Source organism: Scleropages formosus, chromosome 23 (assembly GCF_900964775.1).
Source record: "Scleropages formosus chromosome 23, fSclFor1.1, whole genome shotgun sequence".
In the NCBI taxonomy this organism is placed as follows: Eukaryota; Metazoa; Chordata; class Actinopteri; order Osteoglossiformes; family Osteoglossidae; genus Scleropages; species Scleropages formosus.
In genome coordinates this window covers 16,434,957-16,459,440 of record NC_041828.1, presented here as the reverse complement: position 1 = coordinate 16,459,440, position 24,484 = coordinate 16,434,957, and the positions used below count along the sequence as shown (strand labels likewise).

Genomic DNA, 24,484 nt, shown 5'->3' with positions numbered 1-24,484 from the left:
TGTCTCAACCAGAAATCAAACTAAAGCCATCATTAAAAATCCCACCGAGAATTCAGGGCGAATCTCAAATTACTGATATTAAATTCTCTTTTAAGCAGATCATAAGCAAACCTGCAAGGCTTTCTACATAAAGCGTTGTGTGAAAACAGTCATAAACACGGCAGATATTTGTGTTCTGATCCTTGGGTTTGATTAACATAATTGGAATCTACAGTATTTCTTTCCCACTTGTTGACTTCTGACCAAGTATTTTTTTATGCGTTTTTTTACACTTGTTGTTGCTGCTAAGTATTTCTTTTACATTTTTTTGTGAAACTTCACAGACTAAAGGTTGAAGTAGCCAAAGACTTAACTGTGATTTTAAATCTTGTTCTTCATACAGTGTCAGTTTCCTATGAGTAAATGCAATGCACTTGATTTCTTGTAGAGTAGATCAGTTGTCATTATTATTATTTATTGCTCAGCGCACATGTTTTCCTAAAGTGGCTAGAATGACCTGCAATTTAAACCTTCATGATGTGCTTTCTTCAAGCGGATAGATCACTAACACACTTCCTTAACAATACAATCGTCTCGACTGCGATTTTTAAAGGAAAATTAGAGAAATGTTGAAATCCCAGTAATCTTCCTTTTTCATAAAGAAAAAATAAGCAAAATGTAAATCTTCCTGACAGCTGGCATTGAGTAAGTGGAGAAGATGGTGTGGGTTGTGGGCAATGGTGAATTTGCGTTTTTTTTCGAGATCCATTAAAGGGCCAACATGCGAGCAATGATTTCGGGCTCCTTTCCGCACGTGACGTCCCCCTAAGCGACATTGTCGATCCTTCGGTTCACACTTTAAACGCAGCACACGTGAAGCAGTAAATGACGCTAAGGGGCTGTTTGGGGATAAAGAAGCTGCCACGGGTGCGAATTCATCGGAGTCGCTCATCGCTAAACATGAATTTGTACGTGAAAGAGAGGCAGTTCAATAGAAGGGGAATGGTGCAGTGGGTAGGCCCACCCAGTGAGCCGTCTCAAGCATAAATCACTGCGCGTTTTTATTTCCTCCACTTTTTCTTGGAGGCCCTTTAACGGAGCCTGCCTTATACTTTGACAGACAAAGGCGAAAATGCAGACGCACGGCTGAAACGACTAAAACGCAGCAGGAAAATTCTTCTCGGAACGGATTTCTCGTCCTTCTCGTCCCGAGAATGCGCGGGATCAGGCTCAGGACATCCGTTTTTCTCCTCTAGAAAATTCCTTCTACTTGTTTCGCTTTTATCTGTGTTTCGTTCCGGGTTCATCTGGATCCGTGGGTCATTTTGGTCAATCTCATGACCTCCCAGCAAAACGCATGCACCTGTACAATATGACTCTTTATCGCTGCTGTTTTGTCCTTGTTCCTCTACGGTTTCTGTCTTGGCCGCATACCGGGATGTTGCTGAATTTCACGCAGAAAATTGACGGATGCGATACGGCTTGCTACCGAAGTTACGTGTCACCAAAATCCCAGCGTGTGAACCGCCAGAAACGTGTTTTTTTTTATGGGCGGAGAGAAGGAACCCCCTCGTGAAAAGTTTCACAGCCTCTTTCCCTTGGCAGAAATACAAAGACTCTTTGTACGAATCTGTTAATAAAATGTTTTACTGTCGTTAATTAATATTCTGTCTTATCAGTGATTTACTACAGCAGTCATGGTGACTTCATCTTTACGTGTACGGAAAAACCTGGACATTTGGGCTTTGTCTAATCTTCTAGTACAGCTGTAAAAAAATAATTATGATGTGGTAACTCGCATTGCTTTGTGTCTTAAGGGCACTTTTCATCATTGGGGGGGCTCCTAATATCTTTGCAACAATAAACTATTTTTATGCTTGCTAAAAATAAGCAGACGAATGAAGAAAAGACTTTCTGCTCCCATCTGTCGAAAGTGGAAGTGGCCCTTCGTAAGAGACTCGGCCCAGTTACGGCCTTATTATTACTCACCGCAGCGCTCTTGGCGACGTGAGAGATGTGTAGCACATCTCATAAAGTGAAAAAATCTCATATGTATGTAATATATGTAATATATATATATTTTTCACGGGGTGCGGTGGCACAGCCGGTTTGGTTGGGTCCTGCTCTCTGGTGGGTCTTAGGTTTGAGTCCCGCTCGGGGGACCTTGTGATGGACGGGCGTCCTACCCGGGGTGCTTCCCCTCCCCCTCCAGCCTTGCGCCCTGTATTGCCGGGTGAGGCCCTGGCTCACCGTGACCCCGCTCGGGACAAGCGGTTTCAGACAATGTGTGTTTCTGTGTGTATGTAAATATATATATATTTTCTACGGTAAGTACATTGCTGAAAGATACTACTGCAACAGGTGGGTTTGAACCTGCAACCCAGATCTCAAGACAGCAGCTGTATCCACTACGCTATCAGCTATCCTTTCATAATAACCCATATTCCCATTTAATAAAATATCCCATAATAACCAAACATAACAACCAGCTCCTTAAGCATCATGGACTGTATTTAATAGAGAAATGTACTGATGGACCAGCACTCAAAAACTATTTCTGTCGACTGTGTAACTACCCCTCACTTCTGCCACATCCTGTACTTCGTGTTTCCGTAACACCCCAATAGCTCCCAGTGCTGCCCTTCCAGGCCCGACGTTCATCTCTGCCTTGCAGCTTCTGGCAAACCTCTTTCGGAACAGACCGGCGGCACTTTGGATTTTCCATGCGTCGTTTGCTTTTTGTGAAAGCGTCCATGCCCCCTCTACCCCCCGCTCCCCCACCACCCCATGTGCACGAGCTCCCCGTGCAACGGAAAAATATAGCATCGCTCTCAACAGGTCAGCTGTTGCGGTGATGTAGCTGTGCATTTCGTGAGCTGCGCCGCTTCTTGGTTTATGAACTTAAGCACACAAATGCGTTTTGCACACTGACTATGACATTTTACGACCCTGAAAAGATATAGTTATACTTCATATACTCCACGGCTGCTTGAAGCATGCGGATCCCGGGGATCTTCAGAGATGCGAACGCGATCAGCTTCAAGGCACAAATTAATGTGGGTTTGCCCTCTTCCCGAGGCAGAGGATTGATTTTGGTGATGCTGTCAGTACAAAAGAAATGTTTTTCAGTTAAGAGTTTTGCAGAATGTGGGCAATTAACTTTGATTGGGAAATAATGTAAAAATATTGTCTGGTAGGTACAACTGTGGCTATATATATATAATATGCGTATATATAGTTATATGCAGATATAACTGGTTACGAAAAGGTCCAAACGATAAAGTTGACTTCCTTGACTTCATTGTTTTACTGAACAGAGGCAGTGGAGCGTGTGCGCACAATATGTCTTGCTGTGCTGACGCAGTGAGATATTACGCTTCCTCCCGAGCCCCATCCCCATGATCCACAGCTGCCGAAGACACCCTGGAGATACGCGCGTGTATTCGGCGCTGTACAGGTCCCCGCAAGCAGGCGTCCTCGGCTCAACGGCCACATCGCGCTCCGCCCGCCGTCACGTGTTCGTTTTGACATACGAATGGCGTCACGAAAAGGTGCTCTCGTTCCACCGAGGTGAAGCGCGCAGCTCCCCGACGGTTTTCTGGACACCTGTGCCTTGCCTGGTCATCCGTAACCTGGCACGTTTGGCATTTTAAAACGATCACTCCGTGCACTCGGGATTAAAATTGTTGACGAAAAAAGAAAGGACAGCGTCCGCACGGGGGGGAGGGAGGTTAGGAGGATCCGCTATCCGATGCATAAAAGCGGCCGACCCCACGGGAAGCTACCTTGTACAACAGTTACGAGCAGAGTAGCGGAACGTGGTAGGTGGGTTGGGAGGGCCGTCGGACACACGGGTCTCCGGTTTCCCCCGGAGGGAGGGGGGTTCGGGCTGTGGCCTTTTCTCGGAAACGGGCTGTTTGCTGCGGGCAGATGGGTCCGTTGCACAACAAGTCAAACGACCCCATTCAAACTGCTCCTCCCACAAGTTACTGTAAATAGTACTACAGTAAGGGTCACTGCAGACTGGCAACAGGTCCCTTGGTTACGATATGAGCGGTGTTCCCATAATTTAGCATTTTTTCCCCCGGAAACCTCTATTTTTGCCTTTTGAAATTATCATCATAACTAAACATTCAGCAGAAGGCAATTAACAATAAAATACACTTATACTGTAAATGCATTTGCAATTTCTGTCTCCATCTGCATGTTGCCGTGACCCTGCTGTTCATATATCGATGAAACAGAAGGGGCTTAATAAGTGATTTGTTGTGTGTCCCTCTCTCATAACCAAATCTGTAAAAAATATTTATTCATCCATTTATCTGATGCTTTTCTCCAAAGCGACTTAGAGTGTTAAGGTACTTACAACTTATGCACCCGTTTATACATCTGGGTTATGTATAAAATTACACACGCTCACGCGGCTATGTTTTTCACTGGAGCGCTTCGGGAACGTTGTCCCTATGGGACATGCAGGTACCTGCAGGCTGTGTTAACAGCAGATCTGAACAGGAATCATCTTAATCTCCTTTGGATCCAGCACCTGCCATATGTTTCAGTATAGAAGTTGTCACGCAACCAGCCAATATGGGTAGACTGGCGACCCCGAGTCTCTGAGTTGGGAAGGCTCTGCATTCCTGGGGGTTTACAGCGGTGCTCTTAGCTCACATTCGCTGCCCCTGCAGATGGGGAGCGATGCGATCGCAGGTTCGTAATGGTGCTGGGATTTGAGTGTTCATGACACGCAGAGATATTTACACGCAACAGGGCCACCCGTCCAATCAAAAATCCATATGGGGACTTGCATGAGGGGACAGCTGGTAGCGTAATGGTTAGAGCTGCTGCAGGTTTTGTTTCCTCCTCTGACTGTGATACCCTTGATACCTTAAATTGCTCTGTAAATTTACTCAGCTGTATGAATATGCAAATAACTGTAAGTACCTTAACATTGCGAGTCGCTTCGGAGAGTTTGGTCTTTTGACTTTCTTTAGTAAATCGTGTTATCTTAGAGGGGGCGTGGTGGCACAGCAGCGCAGCGGGTTTGGCCGGGTCCTGCTCTCCGGTGGATCTGGGGTTCGAGTCCCGCTTGGGGTGCCTTGCGATGGACTGGCGTCCCGTCCTGGGTGTGTCCTCTCCCCCCTCTGGCCTTACGCCCTGTGTTGCCAGGTTAGGCTCCGGCTCGCCGCGACCCCGCTTGGGACAAACCGTTTCAGACTGTGTGTGTTGGGGGGATCTTAGAGGTTGGTGCTGCTGCCTTTGGACTCAAAGGACCTAGGTGTGAATCCCACCTCCTGCTCTTGTACCCCTGGTCTGGCCACTTACCCTGAATTGAGACAGTAAGACAGTTGCCCTACTCTCCGTGAGTTCCTCTGGGGAGAAGGATCAGCTAAATGAATTAGTGATGCTTGCAGGTACTTTTTGTGAGTTTGCTTTTCTTGGGCATGGACTTTAAGTCTGTGTTAATTAAGACTGACTGGTGCAAATAGTTTGGCTGTGAATGTGATAAAAATGCAAAAGTACAAACGGTCCTGAAGACAAATGGGCTTGGGTTATGGCCATGGCGAAGCAGCGGGTAGCCCTTGGCAGGAAAACAGAAGCAAGCGGCTGACACAGCTAGCCAGAGACAGAAGCCAAGGCTCTACAGAACCCATGTGCGCAGTCCAAACAACCCTCTTTTGTCCTGCTGCTCTGGTGGCAAGTGGAGAAGGTGCTCGGGAACCCTGTGACAATGCTGGCGGCGAGACGGTGACGGGAAGGGAACTCGGAGCGTGACTCGTCGCCCTTCGGGATACTTTCCTGCGGGTCGAGCCGCTGTAACCGGAACGGGGCGCAAACAGAGGCTTTAGCTGGAACCCCGGAGACCCGTAGAGAGCGAGGATCCGACCTCTCGTGCTTTGGGATATCTGTGTGTATTTATATCCATTGTTGGAATGCTATCGCATCACAGTTAGAAGCACTGGGGAACGAATGTACAGCGAATGCTTTTACGATTAGATACCAGTAGCTGCAACAACAATGCAGCTCGTATGCAGTCAGTGTGTACGAGCAGCACCACAGAACCGCAGCTGCTCAGCCAACAGTGGTGGATCAGGGTGATGAGAGTAAATTAAGGTAATGCACAAACTGTGTTTCCTATGAGATGTACGTCGCTTTGGAGAAAGGTGTCTGCTAAATGAATGCATGTAAATGAGATGACAGCAGAAAACACTTACGGGTAGGGCTGAAAGACAGAGATACGGATACAGTTTACATTTGTTTTTTTAGCAGACACTTTTCTCCAAAGCAACTCCCAATGAACTCTATGTAGTGTTATCAGCCCACACACCTTATTCACCGTGATGACTTACACTGCTAGATACACTACTTACACTGGGTCACTCATCCATACATCAGTGGAACACACTCTCTCACTCACACACTATGGGGGAACCTGAACAGCATGTCTTTGGGGTGTGGGAGGAAACCAGAGCACCCAAGGAAACCCACACAGTCACAGGGAGAACATGCAAACTCCACACAGACTGAGTGGGGATCAAACCCATGTCCTCTCACACCACAGAGATTTTGGGAAACAGCAGCACTGTTTGCTGTGCTACAGTTAAGGGGAGGGTTAGGGTTAAATAATAGGGTTAACATTAAGGTAAGGGATAGGGTTAGAGGTAAGGACAGGGTTGGATACAGAAACGGTAATATGAGCAATATGGACAGTGAACCCGTAACGTAACCCCAAAACACAGGAGCACAACAGGTGGACCACGAGCGGCGCTAACCCTAACTCTAAGATTTCGATGCCTTTATTTTCTTCTTAAAATGCAACTCAAAACTTTTCGTAGAAGGAATTTTTACTTTGTGCATCTGCTTTTTTGAGTTCACTACCCTTGTTAAGATACTTTCCCTGCAGAGCGTTCCCATGAGGCCCGGAAAAGAAACGCTCGCAAACGCGCACAGATGCGCGCGGCCCAAGAGCTGCGCCCGTGGGATCCGACCCAACCAGGAGCGCTGGAGCGGCAGCAGCTGATGTTTGAGCGGACAAAGAACAGCTGAGCCTGGATCGACTTCTCACACCGAACACATGTCGCATATTTCAGAGATTCAAGTATTTCTTCTTCGCAACAACACGTGGTGCAGGCGAGCAACAGGAAACAGACTGCTTGGCAACACTCGCCTGGACGGATTCGCGGTGTTGTGTCTGTTCCCTCCTGTACTGGAAGTGCACTCACTGCGCTAGGATCCATATTGGAACACGACAGCAATTGTAAATAAGCTCTTCATCTGAATACGCCTGTCTGCTTTCCTCTACTGACAGTCAGACCAGGCACATTAGTTCAAATGCCAAAAAAGTGGGGGGTGGGGCGGGGGGGATTATGAAAATTAATGGACGCCTGTTTCTGTGTACCTGTGGGCTCATCAAAGAGGCATGTTATACAAACCGCAGGATCGCAAAAAAGCAACTCATCCTGTTCTCCAACGGGTCTGTAATCTTCGTTCCTGACATGTCAGCGCTCATGTGTAAATAATGAGGCCCTGCGTACGGCAGCTGCTCTTTGATTTCGCTTTTACTTTGAAACCGGTGGCACAGCGAGTAGCACTGCTGTCTCACAGCGCCTGGGAGGTGCGAGAGGACGTGGGTTCGATCCCCGCTCGGTCTGTGTGGAGTTTGCATGTTCTCCCCGTGACTGCGTGGGTTTCCTTGGGTGCTCTGGTTTCCTCCCACACTCCAGAGACATGCTGTTCAGGTTTCCCCATAGTGTGTGAATGACAGAGAGTGTTTGCCACTGATGTCTGGATGAGTGACCCAGTGTAAGTAGTGTATCTAGCAGTGTAAGTCTTCCAGTTGCTCTGGTTTCCTCCCACACTCCAAAGACATGCTGTTCAGGTTCACCCATGGTTTGCAAGTGACAGAGAGAGTGTGTTCTACTGATGTGTGGATGAGTGACCCAGTGTAAGTAGTGTATCTAGCAGTGTAAGTCACCATGGTGAATAAGGTGTGTGGGCTGATAACACTGCATAGAGTTCACTGGAAGTTGCTTTGGAGAAAAGCATCTGCTAAATAAATAAATGCAAAACCAATGCGTGTCACATTGCAGCTTGTTGTGGGATTGTGTGCAGGGGTCAACAGGCTTTCAAGGTAAAGTCTGCACACACACAGATGAGGGTCGTCCAGGATGCTGCTCCAGCTTGCTTTGACAATCTCCCGCCTGCCGCTCCGCACACGATATCCCATGTCGGACAGTTGAAGTCTCCATCCAGGCGGCGTGATGGATTTCTGCTTTGACTGAAATCTTTCGAGGTTCTCCGTGACCCTGCTGTTGATTCTGCCTCGGTCATCAGTTTAGAATTTCACTCTGACTTTCCCAGGGGAAGACAGATATCTTTCTGCTGACTGCGTGAGAGACGCTGGGGAAGCGCTCGTGTTGCACAAGTCTCCGAAGTTCATGTGTGCCACAGCCCGCCCCCCCCGGTGCAGCACCTAGAGCTCAACATTTAGCACGCTGCTTCCGCTACGCCCTTAAAACTATAGCAGAAACAACGACTGACAGGCAAGGAATTCCTATCAATTCCTAACAATGAGAAAAACAACCCTGGGGGGGTTATTCAATATTCTTGGAAAAGCTTCTGATATGGAAAAAACTGTGATATGTAAACTAGAATGTGTGATATTACAACACTTCACTTTTTTGGTCTTTCTTGACCTTTCTGTATTTAAACCACATTTAAATTCCCTTATATAGGATAATATTTTGAGTTTTTCCTTATAATACAACTAAAAATGCTTACTCTGTGTTGCCAGCTACTGAGAAATAAAATGCCAGCATGTGGACTTTTGGTTACTGCACATGACTGCTCTTGTAATCCCAACTCATTGCTACACTGACAATCTGCGGCCTCAGGCTCACTGGCTGAAACTGGCGACCATCCGGGCAGAATTCTGGGGAACGCTTGTGCAATGCAGGGTCACAAATTATCCTGGAAGCATAAGGTGCGAGGCAGGGTACACCCTGAATGGGCCAGCCCAGCACAGGACTCTAAAACACACTCATAAAGATAAACAACTTAGTCATTGCTTCATCTGCAACACGTGTTTTTGGACTGCGAGAAGAAACCAGAGCTCCCAGAGATGGGAAGAAGATGCAGATTGCTCACAGACTGAGGTGGACTGAAACCCACAGCCTAGGAGGTGCGAGGCACCGGTGCTACCTGCTGTGCCACCTTTACTTACTACAATACTTGAGGACATAGTGAGTGTGAGAAAGGGGCAGTAGGTCTCTCTCAAGCTTGTGTCCTAACAGCAGAGGCCTCAAAGCAAGACATCAGAATTTCCACAGTAACAGAGGACATGTCTACATCAGGTTTGCTGTGCTTTTATTCATTTAGCTGATGCTTTTCTCCAAAGGGACTTATAATGGCAATGTACCTATATTTATAGAGCTGGGTAATTTTACTGGAGTAACTTAGGGATCAATCCTGTGACCTTTAGGTCCAAAGGCAGCAGGGCTAACCACTACACCACCAGCTGTCCCAGAGGCTGTGATTCGGAGTGCGGGCTCAGGTGCGAGAGCTTTAATTAGTTCTTGGCGACACCTCCAGACCTCTCTGCGGCCAGTCCCTCAAGGAGCATATTTTGACACAGGTGCGAATTTGTCTCTGTGGGAACGTAGCGGCGGTTCCCGTAACGGCCGAACCCGTAATAAAGGAGGTGTGTGTGCCGTAGGGGGACTCAATCCAGATGTAGACGAACACCGGCTTCCCAAGCCACCCTAAGTGGAAGCGTTGTGCAGCCTGCTCATGGGCTGAAAGCTACCTTCACATATTCTATCGCCATATATTTAGATAAGCTGTTGTGCAATGGCCCGTCCACAACCTGTTTTACCGACCGCGGCGTCATAATCATTAACAAAACGCCCATCCAGCGATCGCAATCGCCTGCCGCCGCACAAGAAAAAGACAAGTATGCAGTGTGAAAGGAACTCGGGGAACGAAGCTTGACTTCTATTTCTGATTGCTCCACCCTGGTGTTGAGAAACATCTGCATATCTCCCTGCATCTTCTGAAAAAAAAGTCAATAACTGAGAAATTTCATCTCCAGAGAAGGTGCGGGAAATGCATTTGAGAAATGCTCCTGTGACAAGAACGCCGCCAGTGTGAAAAGACGCAAATTTCATATTCCTCGAGAAATCGCACATGAGGGAAATACAAAGAAGATGCAGATGGAGGGAAGAAATTGCCTTCAACTGGAATCGATGCAGGGATCCGAAAGAGATTCTCCATTTGCCTTAGGGTTTGGGTTATTGACAGGGCTCGCTAAGGGCTGCCAAGAGGAGACCTGCGGGTGTCTGCTGCCGTACAGGTGTTGGGTCCAAGCTCAGACTAGCCCCAGCTAGGCAGAGCCAGTGCGGTACTGTGGTACGTCCTCAAATCACCTGGGGTTCAGCCAACGATGGCGGGAGGCATCGTTGTACTTGTCAGGGAGCAGGCATCATTCTCATCATGGCTTGGAAAGGATGATTGTTCAATTCAATATTTACAGAGCGCTCTTCTCTCTGAGTGACACAGAGTGCTGAACAAGGGTGCTGCAAGTGACACAGTGTTACTGCTCTAAGAGATAATACATACATACACTTATCCCAAGCGGGATCGTGGCGAACCGAAGCCTAATCTGGCAACACAGGGCGCAAGGCTGACAGGACACGCCGAGGACGGGACACCAGTCTGCTACGAGGCACCCCAAGCGGGACTTGAACCCCACACCTGCCAGAGAGCAGGCACAGCCCAAACCCGCTGCGCCACCAGGAGATAATAAGAGATGACAACTACAATAACAGATTATAACTATTATTATCATTAATTATAGAAAATAATTGAATAAGTCAGCTGACAGTTGAGGAGAGGAAAACAAAAAACTCCCAACTGCAAGAAAGGGAATGAAATAAACCTCTGGGGGGTCCAAGGACCAGTGGGTGCCCACCTCCCCCGGGCATTCTAGTGCAGTGACAGTGGACCTGCGTGGTTAATGTCTAATTGAAACAACACGGTTACAGCTGTCAGCACTGAGCTAAATTCATTGTCCAGGCACAATGCTGATCCCACTGCTTGAGTTACACAGTTGTCGGCTCCCTGCAGCAAAGTACATAAACCATGTTTGGATAGAGCGGAGTAACGTTCACACCGTGATGACCCCAAACGCAATCCTTGATGAAACTGCAGCGCATGCACTGACAATGTGTGTTTTGAGGCTGAAGACCCAAGATGTTCACTTTGTTTACGGCGGGTCGCGGTCCCCTGAGGGGGAGCAGCGCCGCGCACGAGGAATGCACAGGACGGCCGGTCGTGACATTGCAGCGGCGGATGCATGCGCCCTCTCCGGGGTGGCCGTGTGCGAGCGCTGCTCCCGGCATGCCGCTCCGCTCATGAGTCAGCCGGTGAGTCGCAACGTGCCACCGCTGGCCCCGCTGACAGCTGCCATGCCGGTTCCGGCTGGACGCGGCCTGTTGCCGCGTTAGTGTCGCCGTGGCCATGGAGGAGAAACAAGACACGCTCAAAGCCACCCTTCCGATTTTCTTTAAGCATTCATCATATAAACAATTGTCTTACCAACATAAGTACTAATATATTATTTACTATTGAATATTCTAGTCAAGAAGCAAAAATCCAACTATTCTACTTAATTTCAAATAGGTCTAGTGATGGTGCTCTGTCCACAATAATTCAGCCCGGTTTCGCTTTCACTTTAAGCAGTTGAACATAGGGAAGAAAGGGAAATGTTTTAATAGGAGTAATTCCCACGCACAATACTTTAAGATGTATCCTTTGCGTCATCTGGAAAAAAAAAACAAAAAAAAACAAAAAAAACTGAGGATTCTCTATTGAGACATAATGGGCTAATGCATCTCATTTCCAAGATGTCTCACCTTGGACAATGGAATACATAATACTGCAGTCACATAATACGTGATTATGTTCTCGCTGCAATTCATTACAGGTTCAGAAGGGGTCAGATAGCACTGAAGAAAGGAAGACTATATGATATTACCACACAAATTACCATACATTATAATATGTCTCAAAGAAACCAGGTAAATGCTGAGATGCCCTCTTGTGGCCCCTACTGGTATTGTCGTCATATTTACAATACATTTAATTAATTTATTAATATTTAAATCGATTCATTTTCTTGATATATTCATAAATTATGTATGATGTATAATATTACTTCATTCATTTATTTATTAATATATTAATAAATTTATTAGAAGTCGGTGTAACCCTTCAAGTTCATGTACTATGTGGGAAAGGTTAAGGTTACCAAAAAAATCACCAGATCATTTCTTGGCTTTATGGCTTTAATTTATTTTTGAATGGATTGAACAAGTTAGTGTTTCCTAAAAAATGTAAAGCAGCACATGCCAGGGTTAAACTTAATTAAAGAGGGTTTCCAGCTTTATGCTGTAGCAAACAGGTAAAGACACGGTGTTCCTCGCAGCGCAGGACGGCACTGCCGGGCTTCGTAGTAAAGAAAGTGCTGCAGCGAACAGCAAAGGAAAGAAAAGGAAAGAAAGGGCACAACAACAACAACAACAAGTTGCCCGCTCATGACATGTCCAGTGATGCTGTGCTTCATATGAGGAACTCGCACACGGAGACGGCTCGTTGGGAGAAACACGACAGTTTCGCGGTATACAGCCTGTATTACAGGACTTTTCTCGTACTGCCAAGGAGTCCACACGTCACATCGAGCAGGGATAACGGCGCGTCGGTTCTGCCGCGAGCCCTCGGGATTCCGCGCGTTCCGAGAGACACGTGACCCCACACACCTCGTGACGAACTTAGGACCCGGAAGGCCTCCCGTACAGAGCGGTGCTGCGTCAAGGTGGCTGTTAGTGGCACGTCACGTTGTGTCTCGAGTTCCACCTCTACTGTATTCATTATTTTTATTCTCTAGTAGTGTTATTTCAACGTGAATAATATTTGAAATGGCAAAAAAACAAAGTGCTATTATAAAACGTAACTATTTAAAAATGTAAAAAAACCTTTGATGAAAAGTTTTATTTTTCCCCATCTGTTTAATTTTTTAACCGCAATCCAAAAGTTCTTCTTGGGATTGGGATTTAGAGGTTGCGCAGACTAGTCGATTAATCGATTTGTCGACTTTACTGCTCTGCGATTACGCCGTAAAGCTTGACGTCGACTAGTCGCCGGTCACGTGACCATGACACTAAGGACGCGGACGCCTCCGAGGAGACGGCGGAACAGGTGAGGAGCCTGGTGGGTCGCAGCAGCAAAGCAGCGCTGCTTCATCAGGTGTGTGGAAATACTTCACTAAACACGAAGCCTGTGCTACTGTCTGCCTTGAAGTACAACAAAAGTACAAGAAGTGGTGCAAGGCGCACATGTCATGATGATCATCTGAAAACGCAGAGTAACGATGATGATCGTTACGATCCGAATCAGTCGGACCGGTATGTTGCGGTCATGAATAGAAATCAAAATCTCATAATACCAAGTATGATGAATACCCTAAGAATCATGTGCAATATTTGCGATCTAGTCTAAGGGCACGGTGACACAGCGAGTAGGGCTGCTGTCTCAGTGCCTGGGGTGGTGGGAGGGTTCGATTTCCAGTCAGTCAGTGTGGAGTTTGCATGTTTCCTCTGGGTGCTCTGGTTTCCTCCCACACTCCAAAGACACACTGTTCAGGTTCCCCCATAGTGTGTGAGTGACAAAGAGAGTGTGTGTGTGTGTGTGTGTGTGTGTGTGTGATCCACTGATGTATGGATGAGTGACTCAGTGTAAGTAGTGTATCTAGCAGTGTAAGTCACCTTTGTGAATAAGGTGTGTGGGCTGAACAAAACATAAGGTTCATTGGAAGTCGCTTTGGAGAAAAGTGTCTGCTAAATAAATAAACGTAAATGTGTAACAGGTAGCCTAACCTGAACGTAAAAGTGAGCTTCACTGACGGTCTCCTCTTTGAAAAAAATGTCCACTCTGGCGCCATTTGCACAAATGATGAATAGTATGATATTCTGAGGTCACAACATATTCCAAGGTCACAGACAATCTAGTACAACATGGTGCTTGCGTTGGGGTTCTTCTGCTATGAGTGTCCGGAGATTTTGTGCACGGCACAGTATCCAAGAAGAGGACACTCTCTTTCTGCTTTTGAGAAGCACCTAGTGACCCATATGAACTTTTGATCTATAACTCAGAGCGAATGCAGCATGTTCGATAAAGCCGCTAATGGATTATGAGCAGTTTCAATTCATTTACACCCGGGTTCTTCAAGAATACCACAAAACAAAACAACTCAAAGTCAAAAATTATGACGGCAAAAAAGTATAAATAAGGCATATTTTAAATATTTTACATTTTGAGCAAAAAATGGTTTTTAAACAATTCATAATTTGTTTTTCATTTTTAAAAATGCATGCTGCTTATCTGTTATATGTATATACTAAATACACTATATACTATACTATATATATATAGCCTATGTATAAGATGTCTCTTGTCAGCATATATATATTCAGTCTGAGAATACAGATTGTCGGTTGTTGCAAAGCATTCCCTTCTCCTGTGTTTTTATTCATGACGTCATGAGCGATTAGTCCACGTCGACTCGACTTTAATCACATAACTGTCGACTTTCAGAAATCTGAAGTCGTGCAACCCCTAAGCTGGTTGCTCCGACATTCTTGCAAGAAAAATGTATTTCAATGTTGTGGTCCAGCCCAGAAGTTCCCTGCTCTGCATATGTTTAAATTTTTACCTGCATGAAGATATGACCCTGCACTGTGCAGAAATTAAAAAAAAAAAAACACAGTAATTGTTTAAATGTTACGGTTCTTCTAATACAATATAAGGAGATTTTCAGCTAAAGATGAAGTTTGCTTATTATGGATGGGTATGAAGGAATACCTCTATATATAATATTCACAGACATAGCTTATGTACAGGTTACATATATTAATATGTCTATATATACTGTATATGCAGTGTGTATATATATGTGTACTATATGTAATATATTCCTGCTGTACTTGGATTCCAAAAGTGCTGTGAAAGGATTAGGAAACAGTGAAGGGTGAGCAGGTGCTGAGGCCCATCACTCCGCTGCTGATGGGCTCTTCCGCACAGCGTCCTGGGCTGCCATGGCGTAAGAGTCACAGTGTTTCCTTCCCAGGGAGACGTGCAGCTGGAAAGTCTCTCTGACTCACACGCGCAGCGGCTGAGTCACCGCCACCGGCCGCTTGGCTGCTTGTGACACCGAGAGCGTGACAGTCACTTTTTACACATCCGCTTGCGAGCATGTGGAGTGTGTAATAAGCTCGTCGCCCCCGCCCCCCGTTGCCGACGGCCCTGAGCTCCAAGCCTTTCTCATCCCGCTCTTTCTTCTTGCCCCCGAGCTCACCGGTGCCGAGCGACTACAAGGCTGCTCTTGGGTCGATGATGAGGAAGCCCGGGCGCGCTCTCCCGACGGGGATCGGAGCATCTTTGTCGGGAGATTCTTCTCATGGCATCATTTTTGACAGTGTTTGCATCAGTAAACCAACCCAGCATCAGCAAGAACACATGTGGTACAAAAAAATGCAAATGCCAGAGTTGTAACTCAGCGCCTCGCTGCTCCCGACCACTATCCTGCGGTCCGCCTTCTGCTGGAATGAGATCACACTGCGGCCGTGCACGGTTTTCACGGAGCGTTTATCGATGTGTACGTCCTTAACTTCTCGGAAAAAGGAAATTTTCAAGTGCTTCCGATGTCACGTATCAGCCATACGTATGTGAAAAAGTGGTTTAAGCGCAGGGTCACTGATCAGGATTATACTGTATGTAAGGACTGGTGCCACTGGCCTAGAGGGGTATCTTCACAGATTTTCTCATGTGAAATGATAATATTGCATAAATTGTTCATGAACTACGGTTCTAATCAAATCGGCAAACATCCCAGCACCTCATGTTCCTTAATAAGGAGAATGACATGGTTGGAATATGCAAAAGGTTCTTCCCATTCTCCACGAGTATAAAACATGTTCATGTATTTGTTACAATTACGAAAATACGGAAAACATCCAAATGATGTTTTGGTGGCGATCTCAGTTTCGTATTTAAGTTTTTTGGTCTGATTCTCGCAGTTTGTAACATTGTAAGACGACACACAACATTCGGAACAGCGTGTTTATGAAGCCATTCAGCAGTTCCATTATAATGCTATTATTTCCACATGAACCCAATACACTTTAATACCAGTAAAGAGCGCTATTAAGTATGCAGAAGTTTGTAAAGTGTAACTGGCAGTACAACCAATATATTTACAGCTCCGTCATATTTTTACATATCTGGCCTTAGTCTCTGTCACTCTGTATCCAGTGTGTAGTGCATAATCCATACGAGTTTAGTGTTCGTTACCTGTACTAGTAAATTCTACATACTGCATGTTTAACGTGCAACAAAAACAATGGTAAGACACTAAATGTATTTTACTTGCAAGTAAAAAGTTTATTTGGTCACTTATTTGCAGAGATAATACTTTTAAGAGTTGGCCAGTAATGGATGGGGCAGTGAAATATATATATTGAGTAAAAAAATACAAATAGATTCAAAATACAGGGTGGCAGTTTGACACTTAATTTTCATCTTCTGTGACGTCCTCTAGCTCATCCTCATCTTCTTCCTCATCGTCGTCGTCTTCGTCTTCCTCTTCTCTTTTTATACTTGTGTTCGGCGTCTTCAGCTGCTACAGTGAAGTGGCCAGTAAATTAGTCCCGCAGAATTTGTGTGTGCAATGAGATTCAAACGTATTGAAAGGCCAAACGCTGCGTCTGAGAGCCAACCGCTAAAAACTCCTGGTTAATATAGCGAAAAAATATATTTCTTGTTTGCGAGATTGTAACGAAGGTTCACGAAGAGCCGTGACAAAGCGGGGGTTTTACCGTGTGTTTACATGCGTCTTACCTGCAGCGTCCCCGTTTTGCTCAGAGAGGAGCTGGTGCGGTCGAGCGACGTTTTGGAATGAGCTCGCACTATTTCCAGCCGAGATGGGTAGTCAGGAGGGTGCAGCGAGGTCCTGAACACCTGTCCAAATGGCACAAGATGCTCTATATAAAGATACGTATACACACACACACACACACACACACACACACACGCCCTACTGCTTTTTGTGCTAAAATTACTATCATACACTTTTGTACTGGGGAACTGACATTCATTTAAAGTAAAGTGGTAAAGCGGTAAAATATATTATTTGGAAAATTACATCATGCTGCAGTAATTTTTATCTGCCGCTGTACCTGAGAACCTCTTTATATACCGCTTTGTAAATCTGCCTGCACTAGCAATGCATTTGCTTTGTATTTAGCACAAACTGGAAATGTACACACTTCACACTGTGAAAAGTGTTAAAGATACCTTTATACATTTCTAACACATTTTGGAAAATTAATTTACTGTCTTTATTCCAATATTGCTCATCGTTCCCAGTACAGACCGCTACAAAGCTGCACCCTGGCTGTACAGAGAAATCCATATTTTAAAAAGGGACATGCAATGGCCTAGGAATACAAAATAAATTCCCCTGTGTTCAGAGTTATTTGCACAACCAGCTGCTGGGGTTACACAAGATGCGCTGCCGTCGTGTATTCGACTGATCCGTCTTGCTGTGCTTTCATCGATTTTCCGAAAGGAAACAGCCTCCGGCAATAACACAGGACTTTCAAGGTTAACGCCAGCTGATTAAAATTACACCAGGAGACAAATTGACTACAACCCCCAACCCAAAACCCAAAAGATGACATCAGGAGGAGTCACACCTCATCGCCAAGTGGAGTAAATAAAAAGGACTGATTACATGAGGGGTGTATAATCTCATCCCCAGAGGACTTGTGTCCAGATGGGTTGCCAGGCACTCGCACCTTCCAATCAGCAACATTTACTGCTATCAGGGGTAACTCCACTGAGCCCTGGAGAATTTCTCTCTCAGATTCCAACACGTCTAAAAGACTGAAAAGACAATAAGGCAAAGCTACAAGCAAGTACTTCAGCTAAAACAGTTGCCCCTCGATTTACATACTTTGGTTATCCGAAATTGTGGTATAACGGCTCTTGGCTTTTGATACCCGCTTTATGATTTCAGGAACAAAAACATCAGTATAAAGAAATTTATCCAAAGACTTGGTTTACTGTCTCATGTTTGCTTTGTGCGACAGAGGCGCAAGGATGACTGCCAAGCCTTCCTCCCTCCTCCACCCACCGTAACCACCCGTCAGCTGCTGTTTTTTTCACTCGTCAAGTGCAATAAGTTTGTCAGAGTAAATTGCCTTGTTTATCTATTCTAAATTGTCTGCACTTGGTTTTTTTAACAAAAATTTCATTACCGAAGTTTGTTGCTCTCTATTGGATTTAAGGAAAATGTTGTTTCTGAAGAGGGGGTGCGGTGGCGCAGTGGGTTTGACTGGGTCCTGCTCTCTGGCGGGTCTGGGGTTCAAGTCCTGCTTGGGGTGCCTTGCGACAGACTCCCGTCCCGTCCTGGGTGTGTCCCCTCCCCCTCCAGCCTTATGCCCTGCGTTGCTGGGTTAGGCTCCGGTTTGCGGCGACCCCACGTGGGACAAGCGGTTTCAGTCAATGTGTGTGTGCTGTTTCTGAAACACCAGGCCTAGAAACATACCCATTAATTAAGTGTTTGATAATCATGAAATGATTCATGTGTCTGTATCTTGATCTCTCCATCTGTTGATGTAATGCACTTTTGTTTTCTGAGTTCTAAGTCAATTAGCACTTAGAAAAAAATCCACTTTTTTTCCCTGCAAATGTAAATATAAGCATTTTATATCATGCTGAAATCAGGGGTTGATAATTGCTGTATATAGGTGTTTTACTGTGTTTTAGTGATATTTCCGAAAATTGATTTGATGTTTTCAGATGGGCTGGGAAAGTATTAATATGTTTCCCATTTAAAATAACGAGAAATAGGCTCTCGGTGCCTGAAATTTTGGTATTTGTACTGTTTTCAGGAGTGGATTAATTTAGTCGATGTCAAAGTAGCTGGATCCAGGCCTTCCTGTCAGGCAGGGCTGTGTTCTCAGCCCTCCCCTTACTCCTTACACTTAGAACTGCGTGGCCACGCACAGCTCCGGTGTCATCGTCGAATTTGCGGATGACACAACAGCGGTAGGTCTGATCACCGACAACGATGAGATGGCCTACAAAGAAGAGGTGCACACTCTAACACACCGGTGCCAGAAAAACAACCTCTCGCTCAACATCAAAAAGACCAAGGAGCTTGTAATGGACTTTAGGAGACAGGACAGGGAGCTCACCCCCATCACCATCGACGGGACGCCAGCGGAGCGGGCCAACAGCTTCAAGTTCCTTGACGTTCATATCACTGGTCCACTCATACTGAGGCAGTGAAGAAAGCTCACCGGCACCTCTTCGATCGGTATGAGCCACCACATCCTCAGATCATTCTACACCTGCACCGTGGAGAGCGTCCTGACTGGTTGCATCACCGCCCTCAACCGCAAAGCTCTGCGGAGAGTGGTGCGGATAGCCTGGCACGTCGTCGGAGGTGAGCTTCCTTCCCTGTAGGACATCTACATCGGGCGGTGCGTGAGGAAAGCACGGAGGATCATCAGAGACTGCGGCCACCCGAGCGGAGGCTGCCCTCGCCGCTACCATCAGGCAGACGGTATCGCAGCGTCGCATCCTGCACCAGCAGGTTGCGGGACAGCTAGTTCTCGCAGGCCATCAGACTTTTGGAACTCTTAACTAATAATGCCACCACACGCACACTCCACGCTACCTCCCATGTACTGCACTTTATCATTCTACTATGTATGTGTAAATGTCTATATATTTACTCTTTATGCTGCACAGCTGCGGAGAACGCACCAAAGACTTTCACCCCCCGTACACTTGTGGTTATGGTGAAGTGACAATAAGGTGATTTCATTTGATTCTTCAGATCGTTTCCAATAGAATGGTGTGGAGTGGTGTGTACTTTCATAAATAGCCGAGTGGACACTGCCCAGTCCCCCAGTCTGCAGCGGTGGCCCCGGTCCAAGCGGACTTGCAGTACCTCCAGGTCCTCGTCCTCATCCACATTCTGAATGTGCTGGTAGGCAGTGGTGTACACCTCCAGGGCCTTCGCGTGGAAAGCCATCTCCACTGTAATGAACTCGCCAAAGATTTTCTGCAAAACAGGGAGATGGAGAAATGAGAGCTTGCTTTGTCTCAACCATGTATTTCTTTGACAGGCAAATAAGAAAACACCAAACGCTGTGGGCCATAAAAGTTCTAGCCTTCTGTGTACATTGCTTAATCATCAGAGAATAAAAACCGTAAGAACAAATATTTCAAAATTAAATCAATTAACAAATGTTTCAAAATTTAGCTGGTACTATGCAGGGTAAACGGTACTTATTTGTTTGGAGATTTAACAGATGGCTACACGATGCACGGGTACTTGCTCACAACACCTTGATGTCCCGTATTTTCTGCTTCTGAAACTCATCAATCGTCTCTTCTAGCTGCTGGGTCGTACGTGTGGCGTCCATTGTAGCTCGATGCAGTTCGCTTTCCGCCTTTGACAGTAAATGACAAATATCTATGTGGTATAATACAGATTACATCTACATTTACTCATTTGGAAGATGCTTTTCTCCAAACCAACGTACATCTCGGCGCACAATACAAAAAGTGTATTGCACATCAAGAGGAGGAGAGATTTGGATGCAGAAACGTGATTTTATAGGACAGTCAATTTGCCTCGTATGAACTGTATACAAGGGGGGTGCGGTGGTGCAGTGGGTTGGACCGGGTCCTTCTCTCCGGTGGGTCTGGGGTTTGAATCCCGCTTGGGGTGCCTTGCGATGGACTGGCGTCCCGTCCTGGGTGTGTCCCCTCCCCCTCCGGCCTTACGCCGAGTTGCCGGGTTAGGCTCCGGTTCCCTGCGACCTGGAAAGTGTGTGTGTGTGTGTGTATGAACTGTATACATTACATGAGTAGCTGCATAAAGGTTTTTCCATTATTAAACAAATTGTTATTAAGGTTACAGTTATAGATTATAGAACTACATTGCAGACTGAGAGAGTATGAAATGGTTCATAAGTGTTACAATATAAACAAAACACACACATTTTCAGAACCGCTTGTCCCATACGGGGTCACGGGGAACCGGAGCCTACCCGGCAACACAGGGCGTAAGGCCGGAGGGGGAGGGGACACACCCAGGACGGGACGCCAGTCCATCGCAAGGCACCCCAAGTGGGAGTCGAACCCCAGACCCCCCACAGAGCAGGACCTGGCCAAACCCGCTGCACCACCGTACCCCCCCACATTATGATACATTATAAACTAAAGCTTTTAATAATGAATTACACTGTATGAAATGCAGATTTGCAAACTGAAAAGACAAGAACTACTTAAAACATAAAGTTCAGCAAAAAGTGTGTCATTACCTCATACTATTTCCACTTTTAAAATAAAGAGAATAAAGAGAACAGCACCCGGCCAAACCCGCTGCGCCACCCACGCCCCCATCAACGATAAAACACACGGTAACAAATATCATGAGGTGTCATTCTATGGTATCTTTTCGAAAACTTGCCGGAGAGTCGGGACCTTGAGCAGTGAGAAATAAAAACATTTTAAAAGACGAATACATCACCAATATGCATCACCAGGTTGCATCCTTCAGAACATACCTGAGACTAGGCCACTGTTAAGGAATTCATTTCACGATGCATCATTCCCAGATTAGCATACGGTATTATTGTTTGCTTGCTGTTTACTTGGTTTCTTAACTAAAACAACTGACATGATTCAACTCATTTATGAATATGGCTTTTTGTTTCTTTACTGGGGAAGTATATTGTTCGCACCCTGCTCACGGGTACAGCAGTGGCAACGGCTGGGGCTTGAACCACTCACACACGCTGTACACGCCAGCATGCTTGAAGTCTCAGTGCATGCGTTTCACCAGAAGGCTGCCAGTTTACATCCCAGTAGGATGGCTGTTGATGAAGAGAGGCTGTGCAGGGTAATATCGATACAGGTGTCTTCAGTGGAGGCAAATCACAAAAATAACAACAGCTGCCGCCCTGGGACACAACAGTTCTACTCATGACGGATTTAAGAAGTTCCAAGGGGGCAGAGCAGCTGCCAGGAAGAGGAAAAGAAGGATACGATGATCTGCCTGTCCGAGGGGTTCCTCTGCCTCATTCTCTCCAGCTGCTGCATCTGCTTGGCCTCTCGACTCCTGGCAGTCTGGGTAGCTTTGAGGTCCTCCTGAAGGGCAAAACCAGGTACGAATGGTAGCCATGCCAAACGCATTCTCAGTGCTGAGTGCAACTATGTTTACGCTTACCCGTTTCATTTTTACTACTGTTCCGTAGCTCTTCAAAGGCTCTATGACTTTGGCTTCAAGCCTTTCAACCTGTGAGGAGCAAGGATGCACTTTAATAAGGAACCTTATTAAATGAGCACACTGTGAGCCTAGGTTCATCAGTACATTTGTTTATGAATCCATGATACTGAAGAAGTTGATAACTGGATTGTTATTTATACAGTGTTAGTATGTGGCAGCTGACAGCGTAGTGATTAGAGCTGTTGCCTGTGGATACAAAAGTCATAGGTTTGAATCCCACCTCCTCCTGTAATACTCTTGTGCAAGGTACTACCCCTAAGCTGCTCTAGTAAAAATGACCTAGCTGTATAACCAGGGAAATAATTATTTTGGTGGGTTGCTTTAGGGAAAAAGCATCAGCTGAATGAAGGAATATATTTTGTGATGTATGGTTCTAAGAACAGTGCAGGACCAGCGATGGAGTTGAATGACAGGCAAGAATTCACTGATTTAAATTTGTGTGAATCCCACTTTTCCTTTATCTCCAAAATGGCTTCACCAGATAACAGCACAGATTTTTTTTTTTTCCCCCCTTTTCTTTTCTACTTGCAGAGGTGTGTTGTATCGCAACCCAAGGCACGTGCCGGAGGCGACGCGTACCTCTGCCTGACGATAATCCTGAATTTTGGCAAGCTGGTCTGCAAAATTCTTCAGTCCGCTCTTCAGGCTGGGCGTCTCGGTGTCGGCGTACAGACCGACCTCTCTGACCAGCAGGTCGGCCTTGTCCCGCAGACGGGCTGTTTTGCGCACGTAGCCGGCGAAGAGTTGGCAGAGCTCCCCAAAGTGCTTCTCCACATTGCTGACGTTGTCCTGGATCTGCCGCGTCTGGCTGTCTCTGGGGGTACGAGGAGCATCTCGGCACACTTTCCTCGTGACATTCTAAGAAACGGTAATCGGCACTGCGGCGGTGAAGGAAACTGATTAATCGTGCACATAAATTGCACATTCTGAGGTTACAGCTGGAAGCAGTGGACAGTACATAGAGAAACTTTAGGGTTGCTTAGAGCTCCTGAATACTACTTCGACTGTGGTACCCTTGATTGAGTAAAGTGCTGAGCGGCCCAGCAGCCACTACCTCGAACGTAACGGTTGATTGTGGCTTACATGTTTCTTAATCTTTCTCTAAGTCTGCACATCGCTACATGCCATGGTCATTGATCCATCGTAGCAGTGACGTCATCAGCTCTCGCTATTGCGCAGAACACATCTGTTATAGACATGATCAGTGCGACACGGATTACAACTGAATCTGGCACTTCATAGCCATGTTACTCTATATATTGACTTTTACATCTTAGTCTCAGGAGATACTCGTTTATAATACAGCACGGCCACGGTATATTCCAACAGCTCAGCAGCAGCAGGTGGCGTAGTGGTTAGAGCTACAGCCTCGGGACTCGGGCGGTCACACGTTCGAATGTCCACTCGTGCAGTGTGTGTTGTAGCGCAATTGAATTGCTCGAAGGACTACTACTAGTTCACCCAGCAAACTAAAGAAAAAAACGAATACGATGAATGATGAGGACCCTCACCGTGTCCTCGCGTCCGGCGTGCGGCTCATCATTGCCAGTCTGGACTCGAGCGAAAAGGGCGGGAAGTGGCCGTGTAACATGGGCGATGTTGGCGCTGCTTTTTGCGAACTAACGCTTCGTCTTGGCGGTCATCCGTGATTTACACCATATTAGCGGAACAGCTAGCGGGAAGCTAACGGCGTTGCCATGGTCCCGCGGGGCGGGGCAGCTCCCCACTTCCTTCCGGTAGAGCCGCAGTCTGGAAAACCCGCGGTGGATTTTTCCAGTGGACTGGAGTGTGGATTCGCGCTCGTTCGTCACGCTAAAGGACTGTATACATACTCGTTGTAACACTTCTTAATGTATAAGAATATTCCACACCTAGTTTGAATTTTAGCACAAAGGAAAAAGGAACGCAGTTAATTCTTTCTACACTGAGAGAATGTACTTTTCTTTGAAGTTACACACATTTCTTTCCCCAAAAAAGCTCCACTACATCATGCTAGACTATTTTATTTATTATGATATTATCTAGTGTTTTTAAAGCGAATGTACTGGAGCGCTGTTTCCACTGATTTAAAGTAATTTTACAACT

General features: G+C 46.1%; 1 protein-coding gene across 2 annotated transcripts; it reads right to left on the bottom strand.

The window, feature by feature from the left end:
* Positions 1–16,318: 16,318 nt before the first annotated feature.
* On the bottom strand, positions 16,319–24,099 carry cibar1 (CBY1 interacting BAR domain containing 1). 2 transcript variants are annotated; one of them, XM_018727043.2, is made up of 9 exons: positions 23,911–24,099; positions 22,979–23,213; positions 22,340–22,408; positions 22,159–22,260; positions 21,678–21,683; positions 20,451–20,555; positions 20,051–20,164; positions 16,927–17,046; positions 16,319–16,708 (listed from the first exon to the last, which is right to left on the bottom strand). In XM_018727043.2, exons 1-9 carry the CDS (start codon positions 23,988–23,990, stop codon positions 16,598–16,600), a joined length of 942 nt encoding a protein of 313 aa, XP_018582559.2. In that variant the 5' UTR covers positions 23,991–24,099; the 3' UTR covers positions 16,319–16,597. The 2 variants fall into 2 exon arrangements, with proteins under 2 accessions (XP_018582559.2, XP_018582560.2); XM_018727044.2 differs by having other exon boundaries at positions 16,319–16,705.
* Between the last annotated feature and the right edge of the window lie 385 nt (positions 24,100–24,484).